Here is a 14,542-nt window from a genome sequence, read left to right on the forward strand (position 1 = left end):
TTTTCACTTTAAAAATCAGAAATTTACCAAGCTCACGGTTTTGACAGGATCATTTTGATTGATGGTGTATTTGGTCGATCCTGTCCGTTTTGAAGTCATAATTTCACTGCCCAAATTTCTCTCCCGCACAAAGCAGGCTGCATGTATCAGTTAAATATGTGCAGACTGCTTGGGTTTCTTTATATTTTAAGGGTTAATTTTAATAAAAAAATTGATGTGGGGTCCACCCCCAAAAGGATAACCAGCCCCGGACTGGTCAGCCAGTCCTGGTTCCTAAAATTATGGGGAACAAAACGAGTAGGGTTCCACCGTAACTTAAGAACTGCCACCTAACTGCAGGGCCAGTGCTGGTTTTAAATATAGGGTGGAAAAAATTGCGCAGGGGGTTCCCCTATATTTAAAACCAGCACCGGGCCAAAACCGACCGGGGTGTAATGCCACAGTCCTAAGACCCTATTATCAGGGTTTTCACATCCCGCCGGCCAATCAGAGGCCACTTCACATCTAGCGGCCTTTTAATGGCTGGAGTACACGTGGGTTCCAGCCAATGAGAGGCCACTAGAAGTGAAGCAGCCTCTGATTGGCTGGCAGGACTTGGGAAACCCCGTGATGTCCCGGCAGCTGGCATTCGTGTAGTATTGGTATGTGTGACAAGAAACATATCAATTCTAGTCCGTTTGGTTTCGGGTAAACCTGTTATTGTTTTGCCAAGACCCCCCGGGATCCTACGGAGACCAGCCTGAGGATCAGGTGAGTATAGGATCTTTGTTGCAGGTACACCCATTGGAATCTATGGGGACAAGGGGACAGAAACATCTGGTAGAAGGTAAGTATGTGTGATTGAGGTATGTATGTAATAAACTTTTATTAAATACGGTGTGTGTACTGTCTTTAACTATTTATTTTACAGTTGGGGTATGGGTGCTGGCCGCCTGGTGGCACTTGTAGTTCCACAAGTGCCAAAGGGCAGGCATGCTGGCACCTGTAGTTCCACTGTAAAATACAATAGTTGAATACTATTTTACACTTTATTACCCCCATATCCACCGCTCCAGGGTTGCGGGGAAGAGCCCCAGGCTTCAGAACAAGCCTGGGGTTCAGGAGAGGGGGTCCCCACCTCCACTGAGATATCCAGCTTGGCCTGACCGACTTGGGGTGAGAATGCTTTGGCCCTGGAGGCTCGGTAATAGGATCTTTTTGCTGTGGCATTACACCCCGGTCGTTTTGGGTCCGGTGCTGGTTTTAAATATAGGGGGAACCGATGCATTTTTTTTTCCTTCAATATTTAAAACCTGGACTGGCCTTGCAGCCTGGTGCTGGTTCTTAAATTATGGTGGAACCCTACTCATTTTGTTCCTTGTAATTTTAGGAACCTGGACTGGCTGACAAGTCCAGCGCTGGTTATGCTTTTTTTTTGGGGGGTGGGGGATATACATAATTTTTTTTTTTTAAATTAATCCTTACAACACACTTTCCAATCATAACATACATAAATCACACTGATTTGTGTATGTTGGATTGCAACTCGCAGCTCTGCAGGTTGTGCATTTAAAACTTCTATTGAGTTCCCACTTTGTGTGTAAAATGGCCAAATTTAGCAAAATGAATAATGGTAAATTCCTGATTCAGGCAGAAATGAATGAAAAGTACTTTCGATTTGAGCCGATGGTGAATTCATTTGTAATTGGAAAAATGTCTGAATTTGCGGCATTAAATCACCCTATTTTAACCCAAAAGATGAACAAATCACCCAACTTTAATGATAGTAAATTCCTGATTTGCAAAAAAGTTATATTACCCGAGAATGCAAATCGGGACCAACATGTTTGTTAGTAAATTTACCCCAGAGTGTAGAAGAGGTGTAAACAAAATGAAAACCACTAAGGCAGTAGAACAAACTGTGTATTCAGAAACAGAAATGTCACAAAATCCTGAGGAGAGTCTAAGTGTGTCCACGAGTGTGAACCTGACCTTTCTGATACTGTTGTACTTGCAGAGAAGCCGCCTTCCACCATTTCTGCTCCCTCTGCAAATGTGGGGATGAGCAGCACATATGGCTGATGACATAGACATTGAGGATGCCACAGAGCCAGTGCAAGAGGATGAGGGGGATATTTGTGTAGCTGATGCTGGCGCTAATGAGAATGTTGAAGATGAGGATGTTGTTTGTGTGTCAGACACTAGTGGAAGGCCATTGTCAGGCTTAAGCATAGGACCAACAAATGCACCTCTTATATGTGGAATTATTTTTACCCAAATCTTGACAACAATTGTCAAGCCATCTGTAGCATTTGTAAAACCACGGCAAGTAGAGGTAGGGATGTTAACCATCTAGGAACCTCCTCCCTGTTTTGTCATTTGCAGAGAACTCATGTAAAATTTTTGACAACATCAGAAACTGGTACTAAAAAAATAACAAGCAGTCTAGCATCAGCTAGTTCCCTATTCTTACTTTCAACTAGATTGCAACACCTACAATCTCTACCAATACCTTCATCCTCAATAATCACAGTAATGACTGGGGGTAGTCCTGCATCCAAATTGTTAAGGCTAGGTGACTCCTCCCTATCCAGGATTCCTCAGAAGAATCCTTCAGCGCTAATCCTGCTGCTGCTGGGGATGGATCTTCATTCCAGAAGGGAACCAAGAAGACTACTATTTTAAAATAACAACTGACTGTGAAAAAATTATTTGCAAATAGAAGCAAGTATGACACCTCTCACCCAGTTGCACAGCAGATCACTGATACCATCATGGCTATGCTAGTATTAGATCTGCATCCAATATATTAATGCAGTGGGTTTCACACAGGTAATTGAGGTCATGTGTCCCCGGTACCAAATTTAATCTCTGTTCCATTTTACCCGAAAAGCCATACCTCAGCTGTTCCAGGACGTTAAAAAAAACTAATTATTGGCCTACAAAATGCCAATGTAACTACTGTCCATCTAACCACAGATATGTGGACAAGCAGTACTGGGAAAACTAAAGATTTCATGACTGTGACAGCCCACTGTGTGAGTGATTCATCTTTAACAGCAGCAGCAGTATTTAACACACAATGCCAGCTCATTCAGAGGAAAGCTATTCTGTGTATTACTAGCTTCACTAAAGCATACCGTTGACAACCTCTTAAAAAATTAAGGTATGTCATAGCAAAATGGCTTACCCCAATTGGACTTTCCTCAGGAGTTGTGACTTCTGATAATGCCACCAATATTGTGAGACCATTACAGCTGAGTGATTTCCAACGCGTCCCATGTTTTGCTCACACAATCAACTTGGTGGTACAAGGTTTTTATTTTTAAATGACAAGGGCATGCAGGAGATGCTGTCTATATCCCAAAAAATTTCAGGACATTTTTCCCATTCTACAACAGCATGTAGGAGATTGCAGCAGCTGCAAGAACAGTTGAGTTTGCCCAGCCAGCAACTGAAGCAAGAGGTGGTAATCAGGTGGTATTCCAACCTTTATATGCTTCAACTGATGGATGAACAGCAAAAAGCTATCCAAGGCTATACAACAAGCCATGACATTGGGAGAGGAGGCTAAGTGTTCCTTAGTCCAGCACAGTGTAGAATGCTTTCCATCTTGTGCAAGGTGCTCAAACCCTTCAAAGAAGTCACCTGTAATGTGAGTTCAGACACTACTAGCTTGAGATGAGACCCCTAGTTAGGCTTTTAAAAAATCAGCTCAAGAAATTGAAGGAGAAGAGTAAACAAAGTGATTAATTATGTCGGACTTGTAGATCAAGTCCATTGTTCACTTCACCAGGATCCAAGGGTTGCCGTTATCTTGAATTCGGATCACTACATTTTGGCAACTGTGCTTGATCCTAGGTTTAAGTCGTATGTTGTGTCTTTCTTTCCATTGACCCAGATCTTAAAAGATGCAAAGAGCTCCTGGTGAGCAAGTTGGCAGCTCAAGTGGTACACAGCACAATTACATATCTTCCTTCAGTTGCTCCGGCAGCTGACAGGAAAAAAACTTAGCTTTCCAAAAGACCCAATGGTGATGCAGAGAAGTCAACACAACATTGTGACATCTGATCGGGCCTAAAAGCAAATATAAGTGACACCTCTCCTGCGACTCCATCTCATAGGATAACCATGCAAAGAATGGTAGAGGATGATTTTCAAGACACCATACACAGAGGCATGTCCCTTTGACTACTGGAAAGAAAAAAGGGCAATTTGGAGGCCCTTGTACATATTGACTTTGCATTACATAAGTTTCCCACCATCCAGTGTGCACTCAGAAAGAGTTTCAGCACAGCTGGGAACCTTAGCAGCGATCGGCATGTGAGGCTACTTCCTCAAAATGTGGAAAAGATGATGTTCATCAAAATAAACTGGAAATTCCATGTGGAAGACCTTTACTGCCAGGTATGTAAAAAAAATAAAGAGGTACCTGTAATTGTGGATTCCAGCGAGGATGAATTAATATTGTGTGTGGATGATGTACACACTGATGAGGGTGAGAAACCATATGAGGAGAATGACCTCTTCTAACTGTAGACAGTATTAACAATACTGTTAGCTGCCTTATGCCCATTGGTAGCTTGTTTTGTGGGGGCTCAAACAAACCAATCACTTCAGCCACAAGTGGTAGTCTTTGTCGCTGAAGTGATTGGTTTGTTAACCTGTGCATATCCTGTTTAATAATACAACAGAAGGGTCGGTGGGAGAGTCCAAGGTCAATTCCATCTTTCACCTCTTTTCTTTGCATTATGCGCTGATTGGGGCATTGCTGACTGTATTTTTTCATAGACAGCAAACATTTTTTTATAGTTTATTAAACTGCCATCCTGTCTGCCACTGCAGTGCCACTCTTGTTTCCTAGATGTGTCATGTTGTAAGTTGAACTGCCACAGCCGTTGAAATGTTCTACATGTTTTTGATGAATGCCATTAATGTCCAGAAATTTTTATGGCCACAGACTGCATCTCCTGTATGCCTCTTTCATTGAAAAAAAATTCTGAAGCACCAAGTTCATTGGGTGGGCAAAACATGGGACATCTTCACCCCGTTGTAATTATTAATTAATTTCTGCCATGGTAGTCTAGTGTGAGCTCTACTTCCAGTGGTCCGATGTGAAATGGCACCCAAATCAATGCGAGAGGGACTTATTGTATATCAAATCCAAAATCTATGAAATCCAACACCGGGATGATGACATTTTGCTTCGATTTTGAATCTGAGCCTGGCAGGAGAACCCTAGCTGGGGCTCGGATCCCGCCGGATCCCCCTCCTCCCTCATAAATTTTTTTTGGAACAAAAAATGTCAATTAAATTTACCAACAAATCAATCCTTCCTTTGCCTGCCTTCCACTACATATATACTCTACGTCCCTCAGGCCACTGATCTAGTTCTTCATTAATGAGAAGTTATTGCCATTCTGTTTCCTATATGTGCCATGTTGGAAGTTGAACTGCCACAGCCACTGAAATTTTCTACATGTGGTTGATCAATGCCAAAAATGTCCAGAAATTTTTATGGTCATAGACAGCTTCTCCTGCATGTCCGTTTGATTATTTTTTTTTAAACCTGGACCACCAAAAGCTCCACTAAGGCAAGGACTTATGTGAATGATTAAAATATTTTTTCAAAATGCCTCCCCTCCTACCTCATAAATTTGTTTCGGAATCCAAAACTTAAATTAAATTTACTACAAATCAACCCTTCCTTTCCCTGCCTTCAACTACATACATACTCCATCTCCCTCAGGTCTTTTGATTAATAAAAACATTTGTTTCCTGATGTGCCTTGATGGACATTGAACTGCCACAGCCACTGAACTCTTCAACATGCAGTTGCTGAATGCCAAAAATGTCCAGAAATGTCTATGGTCACAGACAGCCCTTTAATTAAAAAAAAAAATTCTGAAATACAGAGTCGATTTTGTGGACAAAATATGGTACATGTTCAGCCATGCTCTCCCTTCCTCCCTCATAAATTTGCTTTGGACTCAAAAAATTAAATGAAATTAAATTTACTGCAAATCAACCTTTTCTTTCCCTGCCCTAAACTACACACGTACTCCATCTCCCTCAGGCTTCTTGATTAATGAAAACATTTGTTTCCTGATGTGCCATGTTGGAAGTTGAACTGCAACGTGTTTGTACCGCCCACTGCTGTCGCTTACCTTACCAGCTAGCTCGGTGCAACCTTTTTTGCCTAAACTGGATGAAAACAATATTGTGAGCTGTGAGGTGGTCAAAATTGACTGGAAATGAATGGAAATGAATGTTATTGAGGTTAATAATACTCTAAGGAAAAAAAGGCTCAAATTATGGGAAAAAAATCCAAAACAAAAACCAGTCACGGTGGTTTGGCAAAACCAAAACCAGCTGACAAACTAGAACCAAAACCATCTCTACTTAAACTCATCTCTGCTTAAAATACTTTTTCCTGAATTTTGCATCTTATTTACATCGTTGTCACATAAAAAGTCACATAGGCCCGTATCAATTAGGCAAAAAATTGGAAAGTTTCACGTGTCTGACTTTCCGCCTCCTTCGCCTGTTTCAGAGGTGGAAACTTTACGCATGCGTCCCCGCTTTTCTCCATATTCAATTCCTAAACAGGTGAAAATGAAAAGTGGCGAATGCGGAACAGGCGGAAAGTACTGTCAGAATTGGGGAATTCAGTCTGTACACCCCAAAAAAAGATTCACTAACATAGGGAATACATGTAGATTTGTACTAATAGCCCTAATATAAGTGATTGGGGTACTTAAGTAGTTGCATTTGCTTCTTATTAGCGTCTTTGCAAAAGTGGTGAAGAATGGCATAAAGATTTATTTTGGGTGAAAATATATAGTCCTGTCAAATTTGAGGTACTTGAAACTGGATGCTAGCATATTTTTGTGTTTCTAAAGTAAACTTTTAAAAAATGTGAAAAACACCCTCATACATGCACCTGCAATCCCAAAAACACTTGGCCCCTCCTTACAGCACCCTAAGAAATCTATATAGCTAGTTTTTACAGTTGTCCCCTCCACTTTTTACTTTTTCACCCCCAAAACAAAAGTACTTTTTAAGGGTGCGCTGAGGTATTTTTTTTGCTGATTTGTCCTTTGGGGGGATGTCCCAAGAGTCATTTCCCCACGTTTGCACCCCAAGATAACGATTTTGCACTTTTTTTCACCTGCTATTCATAGAAGATACTTTTACACCTATTGCAATGCATTGAGGACCTGATTCAGAGCCGTTCTCTAAGGCATGTTCGCTCGCTGCTGGGCGATTGTTGCTCAGTGCGCATGCGTATAATTCGCAGTGCACGTGCACAAGTCAGTCTCAGCGATGGGGAATCGTGCACTCGTAGTACACAGACTGCCCGATACTTTGAGTGACAAATAGTGGTGTTTGTGGGTGGTAACAGGGGAAGGTGCTTATAAACGGGGGAGTGGTGTTGTGGATGCAGGCGTGTCAGGTAGACAAAACGCTGTTTAAAGGGCGTGCATAATTAGCAAAGTAGCATCATTGTACATGTGACCTGCATGTATTTCAGCCAGCACTGTTCGCAGTGCTTGCGGCGGGGTAAGGCTACCTCAAGGGCTGTGAGCAGCTCTGGTGGCTCTCGATGTTACCGATTAATCCTACAATTCCAGGAGATGACGTGTATTGTGAGTGGAAAGGGGGTGTCTTTATACACTAGCGAGCGCTCATTGCCATAGCTGTCTAAGACATAGAGGGCGTCCTTACGCCTCGCAGTGCGAGCATTTAATTGAAATATCCGGACCCTTTTTGCCAGCGAGTGGCCGCATCTTGCGAGCAGGTCTGAAAGATCTCCTGAGTTTCCGTTTAGGCAAAATCGTCCTGGAATTGAATATGGAGATAGTTTGAAAACAGATGGAAAGTCAGAATCCGCGGAAACTCCAACCGGCACTTTTCACCTCCAGTTGAATCCGGCCCTTACAGTGTTGCAGGCATACTTGATTAGTATTTTTGTTCCAATAGAATTGGCATTAATCCCAGTTAAGCATAACGATGTGAGGGGTAAGGCAATGTGTGAACCACTTGTATCAGACCTCCATCTTTTGACTTTTTACCCAAATTAGTGACTACACAGAGAAGCTACATGAAATACCATTATTAGTATTGCATGTGAAGACCAGCGCTGTTCTTCTTTAGTTTATTTTTTTTTATGACTAACATTATTATATCAATTTATTTTATAGAAACTGGAAAATGATGGAGAAAAAGACTGCATTAGAAGATAAGCTACCACTGCAGCTTACAAGTATCTGTATATGGAATTAATATATTATTTGAAACTATTTGGCAAATCAAGATAAACAGTACAAGAAAGAGGAAAAGTTTGGTCGCCTCATTGCTACTGCACGCAACGGCTGTTCTACCTATGTGCAATCAAAAGTAACATTACGCATCTTGTAACATTGAGTCTGCCACTCTCCTGAATCTCATCTATTTTTTTTTTCTACTTTGTGCCTTATTTTGGGAATTGGGTATATTATTGATATCATTTTTGCTTTCCTGAGTAACAAATGGAAGCAGAAAACATGACAATGCAACCCTCTGTGACAGAGACACTGTATTGGAATAACCATACCATGTTGTTTAAACCAGTGTACAATATTGTAATCTCACCGATAACTATGATTTTGTCAATATTCGGCATGACTGGAAATAGTCTTGTTGTCTGGTATCTTTCTTTTAAGATTAAGAGGAATACTTCCTCCATCTATATTTTTAACCTTGCTGTGGCCGATAATGGGTTTCTGCTCTTTGTGCTTATTTTGCATATTCTTTCTATGGTTTTTGTCATTACGCCACACTTGGAACCTCAGTATGAAGATGAGCACGTTATTAATGTCATAGGTGCTATTACCCTGGCTTGCCTCTTTGGCTACAATACTAGCCTATGTCTTCTTACAGCTATCAGTATAGAAAGATGTCTGTCAGTCCTCTATCCTATCTGGTATCACTGCAACAGACCCAGACACCTGTCTTCTATTGTATGCACACTAATATGGATCATTTCTTGCACACTTAGTGCTCTTGAGATGACCTTTTGTTACAGTGTAGCCTACAACAGCAAAGGCCTAAATCATGGATCTGGTAAGGAATGTAAAGTTGTTTTTATCATAATATGTTGTTTTAGTTTCATGATTTTCATTCCATGTATGCTTGTGTCAAGTCTGGTTCTGCTCATCAAGTTGCAAACAAGTTCTCACCAACGACAGCCTAAGAAGCTTTATATAGTTATCACAGTGACAGTACTTTTCTTTCTAGTCTTTGGTATGCCCATGAGATTTTTATTGTTGGTATGGTACAAACGCCATATTATGCCACCCTATCCCATTATGGATATATTTTCTATGTTTTGCTCCATGAACAGTAGCATAAATCCATTTGTCTATTTCCTTGTTGGCCGCCAAGGCAGCCGCAGTGGGAAAATCACACTTCTGGCTATTCTTCAGGCTGTTTTTCGAGATGAAGGAAACCACATGAAGAGGGAGCAAAGAAGAACAGTACACACAGATGAGGCAGCAATGTGAACTTGTGAATATAGATTGTATGTTTATCAGTGGCATAACTAGGGTATTTAGAGCCCTGAGCAAGATAAAATATGTAGCGCCCCCCCTATGTGAGTGTGCTGAAAAAAGGGCACTGGCACATGACACAAAGGGGCATGGTCACTAAAAAATGGGGCGTGTCAACATGACACACCACCGTTTCTTGTCATTCTGGGAACATTCCTTTTCATTCCATATGCACTTTAATGTCCCTAGTAGTAGTGCCAATCATGCAATGCCCACTGTAGTAGTGCCCCTTTAGCAGTGTCTCCAGTAGCAGTGCCCCTTATGCAATGCCCCCTTAAGTAGTGCCCCTCATGCAATGTCTCCTGTAGTAGTGTCCCTTATGCAAAGCCCCATGTTGTAGTGCACATTATGCAGTGCCCCTCTTGCAATGTCTCCTGTAGAAGTGTCCCTTATGCAAAGCCCCATGTTGTAGTGCACATTAGTAGTGGTGCCCCTTAAGCAATGCCCCCAGTAGTAGTGCCCCTTATGCAGTGCCCCTTATACAGTGTCCCCAGTAGTGCCCCTTATACAGTGCCCACTGTAGTACCCCTTTTACAGTGCCCCCAGTAGTACCCCTTATACAGTGCCCCCAGTAGTGCCCAATATATAGCACCCCCAGTAGTGCCCTTTATGCAGTGCCCCAGTAGTGCCCAATATATAGTGTCCCTAAAGCAGTGCCCAATATATAGTGCCCTTAGTAGAGCCCAATATATAGTGCATAGTGCCCCTTATATAGTGCCCCCAGTAGTGCCCCTTATGCAGTGCCCAAAATACTGTAACCCCAGTAGTGCCCCTTATACAGTGCCCCCAGTAGTGCCCCTTTGCCTCAAGTAGTGCCCCTTATACAGTGCCCCCCAGTAGTGCCCCTTATATAGTGCCTCCTATGCAGTGCCCAATGTACAGTGCCCCCAATATTGCCCCTATGCAGTTTCCCCAGTAATAGTTTTCCCTATGCAGTGCCCAATATACAGTGGCCACCAGTAGTGCCCCTTATATAGTGCCCCTTATGCAGTGCCCCGGTAGTGCCCAAAATATAATGCCCCAAGTAGTGCCCCTTATATAGTGCCCCAATGCAGTGCCCAATATACAGTGCCCCCATTAGCAGTGCCTTTGACACTCAAACACAAACACCATATTATACTTACTGGAATCCCAGCTCCTGCACCCGCCGCTGTCCGCTCCTCCCATCCCGCTCGGCACTATGGGAGAGACATCATGACATCTCTCCCTTCACCCAGTGAGGGAACCGGGAGGCAGAGCACATGAGTGAGCTCCACCTGGCTCCGGTCGTGGGTGCAGTAGCCAATTAGAGTCTGTCTGACTCTTATTGGCTGCAGTGCTAAAACAAACACCGCCGGCAGCGTGTTTGCTTTAATGTGTAGTGGCGCGGACCGCATGTGCCCTGGACTGCGGCCAGCACTGTCCACCATGCCGCCGGATCCGTCGGCGCCCAGGGCACCTGCCCTGCTCGACCCTCCCTACGTTACACCACTGATGTTTATATGTGTCACCTAACTTGTTAAGCAGTATATAACCATATGGCATTTATACCATAAATTATGGTTTGCTTGTATTTAAAAGAACAATATAATGTATGAATAATATTTTGACTTTGAATAAAGTATTTGAAAAAGAAGCCAAGTCTCCCAATAGTCCCCATCAGTGCAAGTATGAGGTCATCGTCAGACTCAGAAGGGATAAGTGAGTGCGGCTGTCCAGCTTTCCACTGCACTTAGGTCATACAGGGAAGGATGGATACCAGAAGATGTATGTGATTTGGCCTTCACATATGTAGGCAATTTGCTCACATGTCCTTATTATAAAGCTCTATATTAGAGTGATACATGTAAAACTGATAAATGCATATTTTATTCTGATTTACATCAATTCAGCTATCTAAACCATTGCCAACATTGAATTTTATTTAGCATTAAGAAGTTTTAGAGAAATATACAGCAGTCAGTGAAAACCATCGAAAATTATTATGTCTCATTATCCTCTATTACATACCAAACCATGTTTTCAGGTTTCATCCCATTATAGAGAGGGCTATTTATTTTTAACTTCTGCTTCTCACAATACAGTGGGTATATGAAATACACTGTTGCCAGCTTTAGGCTGACAAGTTTATAGTGATTGTCCCATTCAGGAAAATAACTAGCAATGACTAGGTCTCAAAGAAAAATCATAAAGCCCCCCTTCCTCCTTTTGCCACAACACTTATGGGCATCATCTATAGTGGGATGCTGCCTATTTGTTTTTATACCTTCTTTATTGCCTCCCTAATCTTGAAAGGAAGGTTTTAGTTACCTTGCACAGGACAATATAATTATTACTAAGATGGGTAAAGCTACAATAACATGTAAATATTTTTATTGAATAGCTGTTGATATTTAGGTGTTGGTGGTGCTCCCCATGGTCTATTTGTACAAAGAACACCAAAAGGTTGTTCCTATGTGTAAGAGACAACATTGGGGGCACTCATAACTAGAGATGTGCGCTGACCCTCATGTTTTGGTTTTAGATCTGGATTCAGCTCTGTGTTTTGGTTTTGCCAAACTACCTTCAAGATTTTGGGTTTTGGATCTGGGTTTTGTTTGAAAAAAATTGACAGCAAAAATCATGTAATTTTTGCAATCCAAAACCAAAAATTCAGATTTAAAATCCGAATTTGAACTGTGGGAAGATCAGAACCGTGACTCGGATCTGTCCGGATCTCCTCAGTAGATTAGAACCTCGATTCATGAAATTCGTGTGGATTCGGATTTCTGGAGAACCAAACAGCACATCTCTACTTATAACGTTGTATGTCAAAGTATTAATAAATAACTTTAATTAGTTAAAATATGAAATCAGCAATCAAAGAAAACATACAAAAATACACAAATACATTATATAAGTAATATAATTCGTTACCCTTTTGTTAGGTAATTTTGAGGCTCTAAATCATGAAAATAAATCAGCCTCCAAGTCACTAATTAGAACTTTAACAACCTAAATATAAAACATTTGGGTGATTTTATAGTATTGTCACCAAATTTATATGACGATTAATTATTATTTCTATAAAAAAATGTGATGTTGAGGCAAGATTACACAAATAACTTCATATCAATAATAAAATGCATTGTCTTGTATTTTATGGCTCAAGAGCATGAAAATAAATAAATGAATCTAAATACCACTTGTCCAAAGTTTGACAACAAAAGAAGAAAACATTGTTATTCCGCTGAAAAGGTAAAGCTGAGGCAAAACTATCAATATTTCTCCTGTCCCATCAAGGTGTTTGGAGAGCTGCAGCCATAAATGTCACACAGGCAGAAAACACAAATTTAAGCCTGCTTCAAATAAAATGGTACTTATATATTACATAAATATTATCAAAGTGTTTAAAACAGTTTCCCACACAGCCTATTTCAAATTAGGTACCACAATAGGGAAATATACATTGAAAATACATCTGATACTATTGTAGCAGAAAGATTTGTTTCACAATGAATATAATAAATATTTGAGGAACTATGTGATGAAGATCCCATTGGACCTGTAACACATAGAAAAATACCCATATGCAAGAAATGTTTATTCTCCCCAAGAGTCGCAGCAGATAAGGTCTTTCAAAATTTGGTTAGTAAAGAATGTGACAATATTCACTCACGGAAGAATGTCTACAGTACTGGTAATAGCAGCAGAAGATAGAGAATATCCCTTAAGGATATTAAAATCTGGGATGATGTAGTTCTCAAGCCATCAGATGAGGGTGGACATATTGTAAAATAGCCAAAAGAGATGTACACGAGAGAAGCTTCAAACAACTTGACAAAACAAATTGCTACAATAGAATACTTTTTAACCCCACTGACAATTTTGTCATAAGCTATACAAGAATCATTGACAGAAGATTGAAAATTGGAACCAGTAATAAAATGACTATGAATACCTCAATTCAACCAACTCTAAGATGCCAACCTTCTACCATCTTCCAAAAGTCCACAAAAATTACTTGAACCACTGAGAAGACCAATAGTATCAGGAATTGGTGGGTTATTATAGAAGGTGCTTTTATATATGTATACCTTAGACAACATGTACTTGAGCTCCCATCATACCACCAAGACATAGCTGATGCGCTTCATAAAATCCATAATGTGAAATTGGAAGACAACCAACATTTAGTCAGTCTAGAAGTGGAGTCATTATACACAAGTATTGGACACCAAAAAATCATCAATGCTATCAGATATTTTCTAGATATGGAAGATTTTGGGGCCTTTCATTAATTTCGACTTGATCTTTTGCATTTTGTTTTAAATTATAACTATTTCATGGTAAGTAGTGTATATTCAAACACGTGGAACAGAGATGGGAACAGCTTGTGCCCCTACATATGCTAATCTCTTCCTAGGGTGGTGGGAGAGGGAAGATGTGTTTAATGAAACAAATTAAATCCACACAAATAACACTGTCACATGGGTAAGGTACATAGATAATATATTTGTAATATGGGAAGACAACCAAGAATCATTTCAAAAATTTATAGAGGGCCTAAACAATAATGAATTCAATTTGAAACTTACTCACGAGATCGACAAAGATCAAATCTCCTTTTTAGATCTATTCATTATCAGAGATATAACTAATGCGCTTGGGACATCTCTCTTCTAGGAACAAACTGCTACTACCAGTCTTCTACACTGCTCACAATTTCCCCCACTTTACAGAACATCCCCAAAGATGAGTTCCTTCATTTGAAAAGAAATTGTTCAGATGAACAAACATATAAGATCAAAAGTAGAGAACTTATGAATTGTCTGAAAGAGGTTATACCCAAAAAGTCGATGGAACCAGTAAAAAAAGAAAATAGGACAAAAAGACAAAAATATGTTGCGATTTCTGGGAGATATTTTGTAAGAATTGGAGAATCATTAAAGATACATTTCAAAAACATTGGCACATCCTGCATATTGATCCTGAACTAAATAAATTAGTCAAAG

General features: G+C 40.5%; 1 protein-coding gene across 1 annotated transcript; it reads left to right on the forward strand.

The window, feature by feature from the left end:
• The first annotated feature begins 8,510 nt into the window (after positions 1–8,510).
• On the forward strand, positions 8,511–9,524 carry LOC148540375 (proto-oncogene Mas-like). The gene has a single exon (XM_088443543.1). The coding sequence runs from the start codon at positions 8,511–8,513 to the stop codon at positions 9,522–9,524; it is 1,014 nt and encodes a 337-aa protein (XP_088299669.1).
• Positions 9,525–14,542: the final 5,018 nt, after the last annotated feature.

The sequence above is a fragment of the Taudactylus pleione genome, unplaced genomic scaffold (genome assembly GCF_031769625.1).
Source record: "Taudactylus pleione unplaced genomic scaffold, aTauple2 ptg000019l, whole genome shotgun sequence".
Taxonomy (NCBI): domain Eukaryota; kingdom Metazoa; phylum Chordata; class Amphibia; order Anura; family Myobatrachidae; genus Taudactylus; species Taudactylus pleione.

Coding starts and splice junctions, on each gene's coding strand:
- LOC148540375 (XM_088443543.1), top strand. CDS start 8,511: ATGGAAGCAGAAAACATGACAATGCAACCCTCTGTGACAGAGACACTG.